We start from the raw sequence: 17,500 nt of genomic DNA on the forward strand, positions 1-17,500 counted from the left end.
GCTCAGCAAGAGCTACCCACCAGAAAAAAATATTATCCAATTGTTGAAAATAGTTAAACAATGTACCTGAGGGGGCTTTGGAATGGTGTTACATATAAGACAATGTACCTGAGGGGGCTTTGGAATGGTGTTACATATAAGACAATGTACCTGAGGGGGCTTTGGAATGGTGTTACATATAAGACAATGTACCTGAGGGGGCTTTGGAATGGTGTTACATATAAGACAATGTACCTGAGGGGGCTTTGGAATGGTGTTACATATAAGACAATGTACCTGAGGGGGCTTTGGAATGGTGTTACATATAAGACAATGTACCTGAGGGGGCTTTGGAATGGTGTTACATATAAGACAATGTACCTGAGGGGGCTTTGGAATGGTGTTACATAGAAGACAATGTACCTGAGGGGGCTTTGGAATGGTGTTACATAGAAGACAATGTACCTGAGGGGGCTTTGGAATGGTGTTACATAGAAGACAATGTACCTGAGGGGGCTTTGGAATGGTGTTACATAGAAGACAATGTACCTGAGGGGGCTTTGGAATGGTGTTACATATAAGACAATGTACCTGAGGGGGCTTTGGAATGGTGTTACATATAAGACAATGTACCTGAGGGGGCTTTGGAATGGTGTTACATAGAAGACAATGTACCTGAGGGGGCTTTGGAATGGTGTTACATATAAGACAATGTACCTGAGGGGGCTTTGGAATGGTGTTACATAGAAGACAATGTACCTGAGGGGGCTTTGGAATGGTGTTACATATAAGACAATGTACCTGAGGGGGCTTTGGAATGGTGTTACATATAAGACAATGTACCTGAGGGGGCTTTGGAATGGTGTTACATAGAAGACAATGTACCTGAGGGGGCTTTGGAATGGTGTTACATATAAGACAATGTACCTGAGGGGGCTTTGGAATGGTGTTACATAGAAGACAATGTACCTGAGGGGGCTTTGGAATGGTGTTACATAGAAGACAATGTACCTGAGGGGGCTTTGGAATGGTGTTACATAGAAGACAATGTACCTGAGGGGGCTTTGGAATGGTGTTACATAGAAGACAATGTACCTGAGGGGGCTTTGGAATGGTGTTACATAGAAGACAATGTACCTGAGGGGGCTTTGGAATGGTGTTACATATAAGACAATGTACCTGAGGGGGCTTTGGAATGGTGTTACATAGAAGACAAACGCACTTGGCATGGGAGATACAGGGGGAAATGTATGTACTGTTAGGGTTTCCTTGTATAAAACGTTGTAATGCTACGGACGTTGGTGATACTTGAAAACAAAGTACTACATTGTGGGTTTGAGCTGACGCACAGGCCCTTTTTGATGTCAATCAATCAAGTCACCTTAATTCAAGTGGCATGTGCCTTCTTTATTAAATAATATATTTGTAGGGCATGTCATGTGTTCTACCTGCACAGCCTTTGTGATCTATGAAATGAAATGAAATGATTACTATATTTACCCAGGGTATCTGGGCTAAGCTCAAGAACTTGTTTCCAGCCAGGCCCTGCTCATAGAACATTTCATCGTAGTGGTTCAATGCCTTGTTCAAGGGCACTTCAGCGGTGGTAATTTTAACGTGTCGGACCGCTGATTCGAACTGGTGACCTTCCGGTATCAAGACCGCTCCGCAATCCGTTCGGCCACCGCTGCCACATCTACTGGTAGATTCAGGGCACCCCTACTGTACATCGTCTCTCATGGGGGTGCGGCGCACGCCCTCCCTGGCACAACATGAGGGTCTGTGTGGCCAAAAATACAAGGGGCTCCATTTTCGTCACCGCTAAACCCCTTATCCCTAAACTTCTTTGCCTTTTTTACTATTTCGAAAAACATTTTTGAATAGTTCAACCAGCCAATCTACATTGACACGTTGTGAGCTTGTCGACTGGCCATTTTAACTATTCAAAAATGTTTTGCAAAATAGTAAGTAAAAAAAGGCAAAGAAGTTTAGGGATAAGGGGTTTAGCGGTGACGAAAATGGAGCCCAAGAAGTCCTTGATATGAAAATGCTTGAGAAGCACTGCTTCCTGTAGACACACAGGAAACCCAAGGATGCAGGAGAGGAGAGGCACGTCAGACGAGACGGGAGTCGGACATGAACGTGAGTCCTTACACTCACAAGGAGCATATCTCTGCTGTCGGGAAGAAACCACCTAACTCCACAACTTTTCAGGAAATGAAGAAACCCTTGTATTTTTAAAACAAAGCAATACTGCCTCATCAACGTTGGTGTTGTGACTTTATATATTGTCAATTGTTTGCATGAGAGGGAGAGAGGTGGTGGAGTTTGAGGGTCCAATGGAGTTAAGAGGTTTTTTCTGAAGCACTTTTTATTACTTTCCATTGGTTCAATATATATTTTTAACCAACACACAGACGTGAAGGGTGTTCAATAGCAGTGATTTAAGAAAAATAAATAATCAAAAACCTCAAAAATGGAGTTAGGTGGATCTACAAGCTCACAAACTGTCATGAATTGAATATGAAAGAAAAAAGCCAATGGGGTCTTAGCAGACCTTGTATTGAACTGTACTACTGTGCTTTTTGCAAACTGTTAATAAAGTATTCAATCAATCAATCAAGTCAGGATGTTATGAGCTTGTGTGACTGACAAAATCTTTTTTGGGGGGGCTTTACTCATTCAGCCGTGATCCACCAAATAATGACACAACCTCGGACCTCTAAACTTGAGAAGAAGATCGATAGACCCAAACATTATCGATACCAAGGGGCCCAATAATCCAGTATCGGCTATGTACTGAATTGTTGATTTAGTTATTTGGTGACTTATAGTTTTGCTATTTCCAGAGGTATTTCTTCTTCTCTGCAGTAGGAAGAGAATCTAACATATGGCACGGCCTGTCATTATTATTCATATCCTCCATTAACTGTCCTCATATTTCAAATCAGATCAGTTTACACCCTGCCACACACACAATGGCTTTCAGTCGCAGCTAACAATGAATATTAGATTAAATGCTAATCAACCAGGAACACCATTTAGTTGCAGGCTAGTCTACAGTACATCAACCAGGGAAACCATTTAGTTGCAGGCCAGTCTACACTACATTAACCAGGGAGACCATTTAGTTGCAGGCCACTCTACACTACATCAACCAGGAACACCATTTAGTTGCAGGCCAGTCTACACTACATCAACCAGGGAGACCATTTAGTTTGCAGCCAGTCTACACTACATCAACCAGGAACAACCATTTAGTTGCAGGCCAGTCTACACTACATCAACCAGGAACACCATTTAGTTGCAGGCCAGTCTACAGTACATCAACCAGGAACACCATTTAGTTGCAGGCCAGGCTACAGTACATCAACTAGGAACACCATTTAGTTGCAGGCCAGTCTACAGTACATCAACCAGGAACACCATTTAGTTGCAGGCCAGGCTACAGTACATCAACCAGGAACACCATTTAGTTGCAGGCCAGTCTACAGTACATCAACCAGGAACACCATTTAGTTGCAGGCCAGTCTACAGTACATCAACCAGGAACACCATTTAGTTGCAGGCCAGTCTACACTACATCAACCAGGAACACCATTTAGTTGCAGGCCAGTCTACAGTACATCAACCAGGAACACCATTTAGTTGCAGGCCAGTCTACAATACATCAACCAGGAAAACCATTTAGTTGCAGGCCAGTCTAGTACATCAACCAGGAACAACCATTTAGTTGCAGGCCAGTCTACACTACATCAACCAGGAACACCATTTAGTTGCAGGCCAGGCTACAGTACATCAACCAGGAACACCATTTAGTTGCAGACCAGTCTACACTACATCAACCAGGAACACCATTTAGTTGCAGGCCAGTCTACAGTACATGAACCAGGAACACCATTTAGTTGCAGGCCAGTCTACAGTACATCAACCAGGAACACCATTTAGTTGCAGGCCAGTCTACACTACATCAACCAGGAACACCATTTAGTTGCAGGCCAGTCTACAGTACATGAACCAGGAACACCATTTAGTTGCAGGCCAGTCTACAGTACATCAACCAGGAAAACCATTTAGTTGCAGGCCAGTCTGCACTACATCAACCAGGAACAACCATTTAGTTGCAGGCCAGTCTACACTACATCAACCAGGAAAACCATTTAGTTGCAGGCCAGTCTGCACTACATCAACCAGGAACAACCATTTAGTTGCAGGCCAGTCTACACTACATCAACCAGGAACAACCATTTAGTTGCAGGCCAGTCTACACTACATCAACCAGGAAAACCATTTAGTTGCAGGCCAGTCTGCACTACATCAACCAGGAACAACCATTTAGTTGCAGGCCAGTCTACAGTACATGAACCAGGAACACCATTTAGTTGCAGGCCAGTCTACACTACATCAACCAGGAACACCATTTCGTTGCAGGCCAGTCTACAGTACATGAACCAGGAACACCATTTAGTTGCAGGCCAGTCTACACTACATCAACCAGGAACACCATTTAGTTGCAGGCCAGTCTACACTACATCAACCAGGAACACCATTTAGTTGCAGGCCAGTCTACACTACATCAACCAGGAACACCATTTAGTTGCAGGCCAGGCTACACTACATCAACCAGGAACAACCATTTAGTTGCAGGCCAGTCTACACTACATCAACCAGGAACACCATTTAGTTGCAGGCCAGGCTACAGTACATCAACCAGGAACACCATTTAGTTGCAGGCCAGGCTATACTACATCAACCAGGGAAACCATTTAGTTGCAGGCCAGTCTACACTACATCAACCAGGAACACCATTTAGTTGCAGGCCAGTCTACACTACATCAACCAGGAACACCATTTAGGTGCAGGCCAGTCTACAATACATCAACCAGGAACACCATTTAGTTGCAGGCCAGTCTACACTACATCAACCAGGAACACCATTTAGTTGCAGGCCAGTCTACAATACATCAACCAGGAACACCATTTAGTTGCAGGCCAGTCTACACTACATCAACCAGGAACACCATTTAGTTGCAGGCCAGTCTACACTACATCAACCAGGAACAACCATTTAGTTGCAGGCCAGTCTACAGTACATCAACCAGGGAAACCATTTAGTTGCAGGCCAGTCTACACTACATCAACCAGGAACACCATTTAGTTGCAGGCCAGTCTACACTACATCAACCAGGAACACCATTTAGGTGCAGGCCAGTCTACAGTACATCAACCAGGAAAACCATTTAGTTGCAGGCCAGTCTGCACTACATCAACCAGGGAAACCATTTAGTTGCAGGCCAGTCTACAATACATCAACCAGGAACACCATTTAGTTGCAGGCCAGTCTACACTACATCAACCAGGGAAACCATTTAGTTGCAGGCCAGTCTACACTACATCAACCAGGAACAACCATTTAGTTGCAGGCCAGGCTACAGTACATCAACCAGGAACACCATTTAGTTGCAGGCCAGTCTACACTACATCAACCAGGAACAACCATTTAGTTGCAGGCCAGGCTACACTACATCAACCAGGAACACCATTTAGTTGCAGGCCAGGCTACACTACATCAACCAGGAACAACCATTTAGTTGCAGGCCAGGCTACACTACATCAACCAGGAACACCATTTAGTTGCATGCCAGGCTACAGTACCTGACGCTAATCTGTGCCAACATTTGATTTGGGCACGCAGTCTGACACCACGTTGTACGATGGTGTCACGAGTTGAAAGTAGCAGATCTACAAGCTCACAACTTGTCATGATGTGACGTTGTGAGCTTGTAGATCTGCTAGTATCGGTGCATGACAACGTTGTACGACGGAGTGTATATTAGCGTCAGAGAGATAATCCAAACACCTGTGTACATACACAGTGTGTGTGTGTGTGTGTGTGTGTGTGTGTGTGTGTGTGTGTGTGTAATATTACGAGAAGGCAGACATTTGTGATTAAAAAGCCAAACAAAAAGCAGAGTCCACAGCAGAGCAGCAGTCTGATCGGAGCCAGATGGAATTATGAAAGAATCTCAACCTGATCCGGGTCGCCCTGAGAACATCAACTCTACATTGCGTCGTTGGCTTCGATGGAGTAATTGAAACTTTATTTAACCCATTTTGACCTGAGATCAAATGTCTTCTTGACATCCTGACATTCGATTTTTGAAAAATAGCAGACCTACAAGCTCGTAAGCGTGCCACTCGGTGGCGCGCTATGAGCTTGTAGATCTGCTATTTTTCAATAGCTAAAGCATAACATGATGCTAATTCTAACACCAAAAGGGGTTCCCGCCCAAAATGGTTTAATAGGGAAGTCTATACCAGATGTGACCTTGATTTTACCTCCCCTGTGTAACATGTTGATGTTGGTTCTATCTGTGTTAAAGGTCATATTGATAAGACTGTTATGTAGACAAAAAAAAGAAAAAAACGGACTGTACAACCAACCACATGTCATTTTTTATTAGTATTTTTTTTAAACAGTTTTTGGTTGCTTAACACAGGAAGGTCTGAACACAAACCAAGACCTTTTTAGCGGGCTTTAGGTGTGAACATGAAAGGCACCAGAGTGTTTCACTGCATGTGGTGATCTATCAAATTCAGCATTTGAGCCACGGACCACTGACATTTAGCCTCTCAGACCCATTTGAGCCACGGACCACCATTTGATGACATTTAGCCTCTCAGACCCATTTGAGCCACGGACCACCATTTGATGACATTTAGCCTCTCAGACCCATTTGAGCCACGGACCACCATTTGATGACATTTAGCCTCTCAGACCCATTTGAGCCACGGACCACCATTTGATGACATTTAGCCTCTCAGACCCATTTGAGCCACGGACCACCATTTGATGACATTTAGCCTCTCAGACCCATTTGAGCCACGGACCACCATTTGATGACATTTAGCCTCTCAGACCCATTTGAGCCACGGACCACCATTTGATGACATTTAGCCTCTCAGACCCATTTGAGCCACGGACCACCGTTTGATGACATTTAGCCTCTCAGACCCATTTGAGCCACGGACCACCATTTGATGACATTTAGCCTCTCAGACCCATTTGAGCCACGGACCACCATGTGATGACATTTAGCCTCTCAGACCCATTTGAGCCACGGACCACCGTTTGATGACATTTAGCCTCTCAGACCCATTTGAGCCACGGACCACCATTTGATGACATTTAGCCTCTCAGACCCATTTGAGCCACGGACCACCATTTGATGACATTTAGCCTCTCAGACCCATTTGAGCCACGGACCACCATTTGATGACATTTAGCCTCTCAGACCCAAAACTAAAGAATATTGTTGTCGTTGGGTAAGATTTTGCCCACAATTCCATGCTGTATTGAAGATGGTACCATTAGGAGAGATAACAGGCAAACGTTGATCAAAATAACAATTATTCTACGCTCTCAAGAGTTAAAGATCTAAAAGGGTCCATTTGGTTACCAACTCTCTCATCATTTTAAGTTTAACTGGGGACCACCTGGGACTGGACCACTGGTTGAAAACCACTGGTTTCTACAATGGTGTGGCTATAATGTGGATCTCAGACTTCACGTGGCTATTGACGTGGCTATTGACCTGTCCCCTCCATATTTAGCTCACTCCGTACGTCCCAACAAGAGCCCTGAGATCGGCTAATCAGTCTCTCCTGATTGTGCCTGACACACATTTCAGGGCCAGAGGAGATTGCGCGTTCGCCGTGGCCGGTCCCAACCTCTGGAACGCCCTGCCGCTCCATGTTCACTCTGCTCGCTCGTTGACGGCTTTCAAATCCCTATTAAAGACTATTTTTTACTCTATCGCTTTTAATTCAATTTCATTTAAGTCTACCCATGTACGACGTTCCCATGTACTGCTTATTGTATTTTACATTTTGCTCTCTTACATATTGAAATAATGCTATATTCTATCCCCCTCTTTCTGTTTGCCTCTGTGTATGTTATTATGCTCTGTAATGTGAAGCACTTTGGTTCGACCTCGGTCGATGTAAATGTGCTATACAAATAAAGTTTGATTTGATTTGATTTGATATAGCCTGTAACATCACAGAGAGGATTGACTTCACGTGGCTAGCCTGTAACATCACAGAGAGGATTGACTTCACGTGGCTAGCCTGTAACATCACAGAGAGGATTGACTTCACGTGGCTAGCCTGTAACATCACAGAGAGGATTGACTTCACGTGGCTAGCCTGTAACATCACAGAGAGGATTGACTTCACGTGGCTAGCCTGTAACATCACAGAGAGGATTGTGTGCACATCTTATGCCTGTATTTAAAGGCCAGGTGCTGAACGTCAAGGCAAACACCAAAGAGAAAGAAGCAACATCCGCACACTTGTTTTTAGAGCTCCATGGTAGACTTACTTTATCATATTGGCAAAAAGCCATAATGTTTCGACCGCGAGGTCTTCATCAGGGAGACATGATGACAGGAAGGGGAACATACGTTTAGGTTAAATATGATGACAGGAAGGGGAACATACGTTTAGGTTAAATATGATGACAGGAAGGGGAACATACGTTTAGGTTAAATATGATGACAGGAAGGGGAACATACGTTTAGGTTGCTGTGACCTATGATGACAGGAAGGGGAACATACGTTTAGGACAGGAAGGGGAACATACGTTTAGGACAGGAAGGGGAACATACGTTTAGGACAGGAAGGGGAACATACGTTTAGGACAGGAAGGGGAACATACGTTTAGGACAGGAAGGGGAACATACGTTTAGGACAGGAAGGGGAACATACGTTTAGGACAGGAAGGGGAACATACGTTTAGGACAGGAAGGGGAACATACGTTTAGGTTGCTGTGCTCCTTCCCACTCCCACCTGTCATGCATGATCATTAATCAATTATTCCATTTGTTCTGCTTCCTGTCATTAGAATATGTGCCTGATGAAGACCTCACGGTCGAAACGTTGAGGCTTTTGGTCGATACAATCACACTTGTGTGAAGGGAGGGGCGCTCTTATTCCGGCCAATCACAATTTGCGTCCTCACCTTCATCTTCAATGTTTGTGTTTGCACAAGCACTCAAAACAGGCCATTCATTGTCAATGGCATTCAATGTCTGTGTTAGGACAATGGTTTGTGTTTACACACCCTCAAAGCTGGATATAAAGTAAGTCTACTATGGAGCTCTAAAATACAAGTGTACGGATGTTCCTTCTTTCTCTTTGATGTAGAAAGGCCCTCATCTCGATCAGAGTAATTTTTCAGTTTTTTACAGATTATTAAAGTACAGAATGTAAGCTTTCATATGATGTATCATTCAATGAAATTGGAAAATATTTGAAGGCGATGTTAAAATGATGATACCATTTTACCCAAAGCTGAAATAAAAGGGCCCTTTGAAAATTCTGAACATTTTAACACCTAGAGCTGGCCAGAAGTGGGTGTGACAATTAAATTGTTACACAAATGTTAAATGTGAGCTTTAGTCATATTCCATCATATTCAAGTGCTTTTGGAGAGAAATGATAGTCACTTTCAGTAGTAGAGCACTGTAGAGGGGAGCTGTGTGTGTCTGTGACTGTAGAGGGGAGCTGTGTGTGTCTGTGACTGTAGAGGAGAGCTGTGTGTGTCTGTGACTGTAGAGGGGAGCTGTGTGTGACTGTAGAGGGGAGCTGTGTGTGTCTGTGACTGTAGAGGGGAGCTGTGTGTGTCTGTGACTGTAGAGGGGAGCTGTGTGTGTCTGTGACTGTAGAGGGGAGCTGTGTGTGTCTGTGACTGTAGAGGGGAGCTGTGTGTGACTGACTGTAGAGGGGAGCTGTGTGTGTCTGTGACTGTAGAGGGGAGCTGTGTGTGTCTGTGACTGTAGAGGGGAGCTGTGTGTGTCTGTGACTGTAGAGGGGAGCTGTGTGTGTCTGTGACTGTAGAGGGGAGCTGTGTGTGACTGTGACTGTAGAGGGGAGCTGTGTGTCTGTGACTGTAGAGGGGAGCTGTGTGTGTCTGTGACTGTAGAGGGGAGCTGTGTGTGTCTGTGACTGTAGAGGGGAGCTGTGTGTCTGTGACTGTAGAGGGGAGCTGTGTGTGTCTGTGACTGTAGAGGGGAGCTGTGTGTGTCTGTGACTGTAGAGGGGAGCTGTGTGTGTCTGTGACTGTAGAGGGGAGCTGTGTGTGTCTGTGACTGTAGAGGGGAGCTGTGTGTGTCTGTGACTGTGCCCAGGTGATGATGGTCGTTGATACTCATCAAGGAAGGCCATTATGTTTCTGCATGTTTCTGCATGTTTTCATGTTTCTGTCAAAAGTAACGCTACTTCATGTAGTTAAATAAAACATTTGGAAAAAGGGGGAAGATAAATTATATAAAATAAAATAAATACGAATCGTATCGTGAGTTGAGTGAATCGTTACATGCTTACTGTTAATGTCCCCGGAGGGCGATTTGGTTTACAGCAGTTCGTAGAGGTTTGAAACGTAAAAACAGTACAAAACAGCAACAGACATGTGACAACATAGCATGAGCACAACTGTGCAATTGATAAAAAGGATAAGAAAAAAAGGGAAGCCAACCAAGTACAGTACAAAGTGAAGCATAATAGCATCATAAAGTGTCATCATCATAAAGTGCTAGGTACTAAAACATCATCATCATCATTTCAGGGTTTTTGAGTGGTGTAAACCACTCCTACAACTGGCTTTTGTGTGCAGAAAAAAATGAGCATGGTTGCTATGTTCAAAATAATTTCTGACGTAATTAAATCACACCCGGGTGAACTGGATGACCGTAGCAACCATGGTCATTTTCTCTGCACAGAAAAAGCCAGTTGTGAAATCACATCCGGGTGTGATTTCATTACGTCAGATCAGAGCTGATCAGGCTACATAATACCTTACCTTATTTCATTACGTCAGACATTACGTCAGACCACAGCTGATCATGCTATATAAAACCTTACACCACTCAGTTCACACGGGTGTGATTTTTTTCCTTTCTTCCGGCAGCATTGACTGCTCGGATCGAGGCAGGGACAAAGGAGTATTTATACCTGTTTGTTGTGGTCCTAGGGACACACAAGCAAAGGAGTATTTATACCTGTTTGTTGTGGTCCTAGGGACACACAAGCAAAGGAGTATTTATACCTGTTTGTTGTGGTCCTAGGGACACACAAGCAAAGGCCAGATGGCAGAAGCATATACGGTACTCCGAACTGAGTGGGTGGGCACTATTTGAGCGTATGTATGTATGGGGACTTTGAGTGATACACTGACTGACTGACTGACACAAAACGTACTACCTATACTACCTATCTCAACAGGCCCGGAAATGAAGGCCCGCGGCCCTACCTGGGCCCTCATCCAAAAAGAAAAAGGAAAAGATATATGCCTATATTATGATTGTGATTGCAGTGGATGCAGCCACCGCATTACAAAGTAGCAAACTGCGTCTGTGTGCTGCCTTATAGACACACCTCAGGGAAATAAGGAACCTTATGCAACAGACGTGTTGTGGCGTAGGAAATCTAGGACAATCTAGTGGCTGAATGTTGTCTACACACCACATATATTACAGTTTTCCACGATTGTTAACACACGTTTTTCACAACCTAACGGCATTCTCAAAACTGCACACACATATTTTTAGTTGACTAAAATGTGACTAAAACTAAATGAAAACTATTCAAGAGACTATGACTAAAACTAAAATCAAAAACATTGCTACACGTCGTGCCTCACTACGCCTCTCAGCCATTATAAAATACCCGGTAACCTAAGACCTCTTGTGGCTTGCTTTATTGTCTCCACCAGGCCGAAGGCATGGGGAGAGAGTATGTTTTGCACTCCGTCCGTGTGTGTGTTTGTGTGTGTGTCCTTCCGTCCGTCTGTTACCAGCTAATCTCCGGCACCGTTAACCCGGTCGATGCCAAACTTTGCACACACACTCCCTGGATGCCAACGATGAACCTCTGCCCCCTAAAACTGCACCAATCTGCGTGAAACGTTGCATGCACACTCCCTAGAGGCCAAGGACAAACCTTTGACCTGCATTTTCCGCATCTGCCTTTTATAGCCACCAGGAGGCCGACACAAATCGTTACACAGTATCTCTATGGTCATGTGCTCAAGTCGGATCTATCCGATATTTCATATTCCATCCTAATTGGCTATAATTGGCTTTCACAGTTTGCAAGATTGCCCCGTTTTGAACAAAAGCCTCAAATCATGAACGCAGCATGCAATTTACGTGAAATCTTTCACACATTTTCTTACTAGGCTGAGGAATATATGCCACCCTTTTCACATTGGCCTGTTATAGCGCCACCAACAGGTTGATTTTTGCAAAACACATTTTTGGAACAAAATGTCTCAAGTCATCCAATTGCCATCAAAGGCAAACATGTTTATATTACTCCTAAACATTTTGCCAAACATCTCACACAGTCCTATCCTCCTGGTGGAGACCTGTGCCCAGAAGGGCACTTTTTCTAGTTAACCACTGTAGTCCTATATATACATTTCAGCCATTTGGAAATAGCTGATCTACAAGCTTACAACGCGTTGTGAGCTTGTAGATCTGCTATTTTCAAAAGCTTTTTTATACATTTTGAACTTGTGAAATGGGGACATTCTGCACACTTTCTACTCGTGGTACTTTAAGTACATTTTGATACCAATACTTTAAGTTAGTATTTTTACTCAAGTCGACTTTGATTACCGTACTTTCACTTGTAGTTCTACATTGCAGTATTGATTCTTGTACTTAACCCATTCTGGGCGGGAACCCCTTTTGGTGTTTTAAACATTATGTTATAATTTAGCTATTGAAAAATAGCAGATCTACAAGCTCGTAGCGCGCCACCGAGTGGCGCGCTACGAGCTTGTAGGTCTGCTATTTTTGAAAAATCGTGAAAATATTTATTTCAGAAAACTGGAGGATTTAGAAGATTTTTTAACATTTTGAGGTCAGGCCTAAAAGGGTTAAGTAACGAGTGTGAGTACTTTTCCCACCAGTGCATATAGTATCAGGGTTAAGACAAAGTGCATGTGACGGTGAGTGACAACACAGTGAACTCACATTCTTTTCATTTCATCATCAAAGTGCATGTGACGGTGAGTGACAACACAGTGAACTCACATTCTTTTCATTTCATCATCAAAGTGCATGTGACGGTGAGTGACAACACAGTGAACTCACATTCTTTCATCATTCCGATGTCGACGCAGCGTTTGAGCCGGCAGGCCTGGCAGTGTCTGCGGTTGTCCTTGGTGATGGTGCAGCTTCCGTTGAAGGGACACGTGAACGTAGCCTTACGCTTCATACTGCGTCTGGAAGGGCAACCACAACCACACACTGGCATTTAGGGCAACCACACACTGGAAGGGCAACCACAACCACACACTGGCATTTAGGGCACAACCACAACCACACACTGGCATTTAGGGCACAACCACAACCACACACTGGCATTTAGGGCACAACCACACACTGGCATTTAGGGCAACCACACACTGGAAGGGCAACCACAACCACACACTGGCATTTAGGGCACAACCACAACCACACACTGGCATTTAGGGCAACCACACACTGGCATTTAGGGCAACCACACACTGGAAGGGCAACCACAACCACACACTGGCATTTAGGGCAACCACACACTGGAAGGGCAACCACAACCACACACTGGCATTTAGGGCACAACCACAACCACACACTGGCATTTAGGGCAACCACACACTGGCATTTAGGGCAACCACACACTGGAAGGGCAACCACAACCACACACTGGCATTTAGGGCAACCACACACTGGAAGGGCAACCACAACCACACACTGGCATTTAGGGCACAACCACAACCACACACTGGCATTTAGGGCACAACCACAACCACACACTGGCATTTAGGGCACAACCACACACTGGCATTTAGGGCAACCACACACTGGAAGGGCAACCACAACCACACACTGGCATTTAGGGCACAACCACAACCACACACTGGCATTTAGGGCAACCACACACTGGAAGGGCAACCACACACTGGAAGGGCAACCACAACCACACACTGGAAGGGCAACCACACACTGGAAGGGCAACCACACACTGGAAGGGCAACCACACACTGGAAGGGCAACCACACACTGGAAGGGCAACCACACACTGGAAGGGCAACCACACACTGGAAGGGCAACCACACACTGGAAGGGCAACCACACACTGGAAGGGCAACCACACACTGGCATTTAGGGCAGTACTTCAACCTTCTTGTGCCAAGAACACCTACATTGATACATAATATGTTAACGTTTTGCGCCAGGGTCCAGGGACCCCCAAAAGAGAAGACAGGGACCCCCATAAGAGAAGATTTGTGATGCAACCAGTGATTATATTCTCAGCGATTATTCCATCAATTGCTTTTTCGATTCATCGAATAATCAGTAAATGTGATGTAATGTATTGATATATTTGTTTTGTATCAACGTCAGTCTTACCCAATACCCAATCTTTCTGTTGTATGAACACAAGGCTGCTGTACTTTATGCCTCATACTTTAAATGCTTAGTTTAGGTTGGCTGCGACCAGGGGGCCTGTTTCTGAATCGGTCTATAGGCTACTACTATAGAGTCATGGAGGACACAGGTCAACAAAGTCTATAGGGTTGAAGTGGTTATAGTGTCTCACAGTGGTAATGCATACCACGTAAATCATTTCACACACAGACACACACACACACACACACACACGCACGGACGCAGGCAGGCAGAACATGTACACACAGACACAAGGAAACAGAGGGCAGGGTGTGTTCACACTGTCCCTCACGTCATGAAGAAGAAGCGCTCTATGCAGTTCTTTTTCTGCTGAAAATGAAAATTCTAACATCCACCCACCCTCTGCGGCGGTACGGGACACATCACGACTGGGGCTGGGATCTTTGAGTATTTCAACCATTCAGATTCCTTAAAGGGGAAAACCACCCATTTTCAACATTTTACTATGTCATTAATATACCTTAGAGCTGTTGTGTGGAAATAATAAAAAAGTCCCCCCATTTTGTGTTTCCTAGAACTGTAATTATGAAAAAAATCATTAACATGGTGAAACACATCTTGATGATGTCATCAAGATGTGTTTCACCATGTTAATGATTTTTTTCAGACCTCTAGTTCTAGGAAACACAGAATGGGGAAACGTTTTTATTATTTCCATACAACAGCTCTAAGGTACATTAATGACATAGTAAAATGTTGAAAATGAGTGGAATGCCCCTTTAACGATTCCCTCTTAACAGGTCCTTAACGCGTATTAAGGATTCCTATATATTTAGAAAAATCAATATGTTTTGCCTTCATTATGCTTTTTGATAAACACAATCATACAGTACATCAAATATTGCGCGCACACACACTATATTGTAGTGGTTCTCAAAGTGAGGCCCAGGGATCCCATGTGTGTTCGTTGAGGGGGTTCCAAATGGACCCTTACAGGTCTGTAAATCTGAGAGTGTACACATGTAACCAAATGGACCCTTACAGGTCTGTAAATCTGAGAGTGTACACATGTAACCAAATGGACCCTTACAGGTCTGTAAATCTGAGAGTGTACACATGTAACCAAATGGACCCTTACAGGTCTGTAAATCTGAGAGTGTACACATGTAACCAAATGGACCCTTACAGGTCTGTAAATCTGAGAGTGTACACATGTAACCAAATGGACCCTTACAGGTCTGTAAATCTGAGAGCGTACACATGTAACCAAATGGACCCTTACAGGTCTGTAAATCTGAGAGTGTACACATGTAACCAAATGGACCCTTACAGGTCTGTAAATCGGAGAGTGTACACATGTAACCAAATGGACCCTTACAGGTCTGTAAATCTGAGAGTGTACACATGTAACCAAATGGACCCTTACAGGTCTGTAAATCGGAGAGCGTACACATGTAACCAAATGTACCCTTACAGGTCTGTAAATCTGAGAGCGTACACATGTAACCAAATGGACCCTTACAGGTCTGTAAATCTGAGAGCGCACAAATGGGGGACACTCTCAAATGGGGGGACATTTAGTACACTCACAGAGTAATGAAATCCAAAAGTCTGAGAACCACTGGCGTTGTAATTGTATAGCAGATGTGAAGACTTCCACGTACTGTACCAGATCTAAGTGTGATGAAATAAAATAAAAACAGAAAAGGTTCCGAATGCGATGGAACCCATTCCGGTTCCTCAATGTTGGATTTGGTTCCTCCAGGTCTAGATCTCAGCCCTACCAACAACTCAACTAATTGATGATTATAATGAGGTTCAGCTGCTTGTGAGGACAATCACATTTGTAGGACAGCAATTTTATGAATGGACATTTTAAGCCTGACCCCAGAACCTGATTTATACTATATGCGCGCCTCTGTTGCACACCGAAAATAGCCAATGTACAAGCTCACAACGTGTCGCGCTGCGACTCATTGCGAACTTGCAGATCAGCTATTTTCGGTGTGTGACACCGAGGGGCACAACTAAGTATAAATCTGGCATAATTCTAACCCAACCCCATCCTGAATCCATTTCCCTTGTGAGGAAAAGGTTAATGTCCTCAAAATGTCTATTTCTCAAATTCTACTATGTGGGGACATCTGACCTTCACAAGTAAGTAAGTCCACACACACACACACACACACACACACACACACACACACACACACACACACACACACACACACACACACACACACACACACACACACACACACACACACACACACACACACACACACACACACACACACACACCCCCCCCCCCACACACACACACCCCACCTACCTGAAGAAGCCCTTGCAGCCTTCACAGGTCATGGCGTTGAAATGAAACCCGGTGGCCTTGTCTCCACAGACGCCGCAGATCCGCGGAGCGTTGCGGTCGAACTCATCCACCATGGAGGTGGTCACTGTCATGGCCTCCATCACTGCAACACACAGACACACAGCGGTTCCTTTAGTAATGGACACAAGTTATGACTCCATGAACTTCAGCGTTTGTTTCAGCGTGTATGTGGTAGCTGCTCTTGGTGTGGGAGTGTTTCAGCGTGTATGTTGTAGCTGCTCTTGGTGTGGGAGTGAGGGAGTGAGGCCGAATGTACGTGGCCGAGTGTGTGTGTGTGTGTGTGTGTGTGTGTGTGTGTGAGCTCATGGAATTGATGTTTCTGGCTTTATACACAGGTGTCAGGAATCAGGATATTAGCATATTTAGCGAAAGGCATCGACAGGACCGTTCTGCGTCGCCACAGGCACAGTGTTTAAGCAAGCAATCACGCGTGCATGCACATGCACGCACACACACACACACACACACACACACACACACACACACACACACACACACACACACACACACACACACACACACACACACACACACACACACACACACACACGTTATTAAACATCTGTGAGTTGCATGACTGACAGAAATAATTGAACTGAATGATCGAGGGCTATTTGCCAAAGGCTGGAAACTGATCAATGTACACACACACACTTAAACGGACATGCA

At 44.5% G+C, this 17,500-nt stretch overlaps 1 protein-coding gene across 1 annotated transcript in view; it reads right to left on the reverse strand.

Moving 5' to 3' along the window:
* The window catches only part of LOC306940973 (vitamin D3 receptor A), a 94,452-nt gene that overhangs the window by 33,181 nt on the left and 43,771 nt on the right, over positions 1-17,500 (reverse strand). Inside the window, exons 3-4 of the mRNA XM_079526277.1 lie at positions 16,772-16,913; positions 13,141-13,271 (exon numbers count right to left, since the gene is read on the reverse strand). Coding sequence (XP_079382403.1) covers positions 13,141-13,271; positions 16,772-16,911 — 271 coding nt within the window. The 5' untranslated portion in view covers positions 16,912-16,913. The remainder of the gene's footprint in view (positions 1-13,140; positions 13,272-16,771; positions 16,914-17,500) is intronic.

This window comes from Electrona antarctica, assembly GCF_951216825.1.
Source record: "Electrona antarctica genome assembly, chromosome: 2".
NCBI lineage: Eukaryota > Metazoa > Chordata > Actinopteri > Myctophiformes > Myctophidae > Electrona > Electrona antarctica.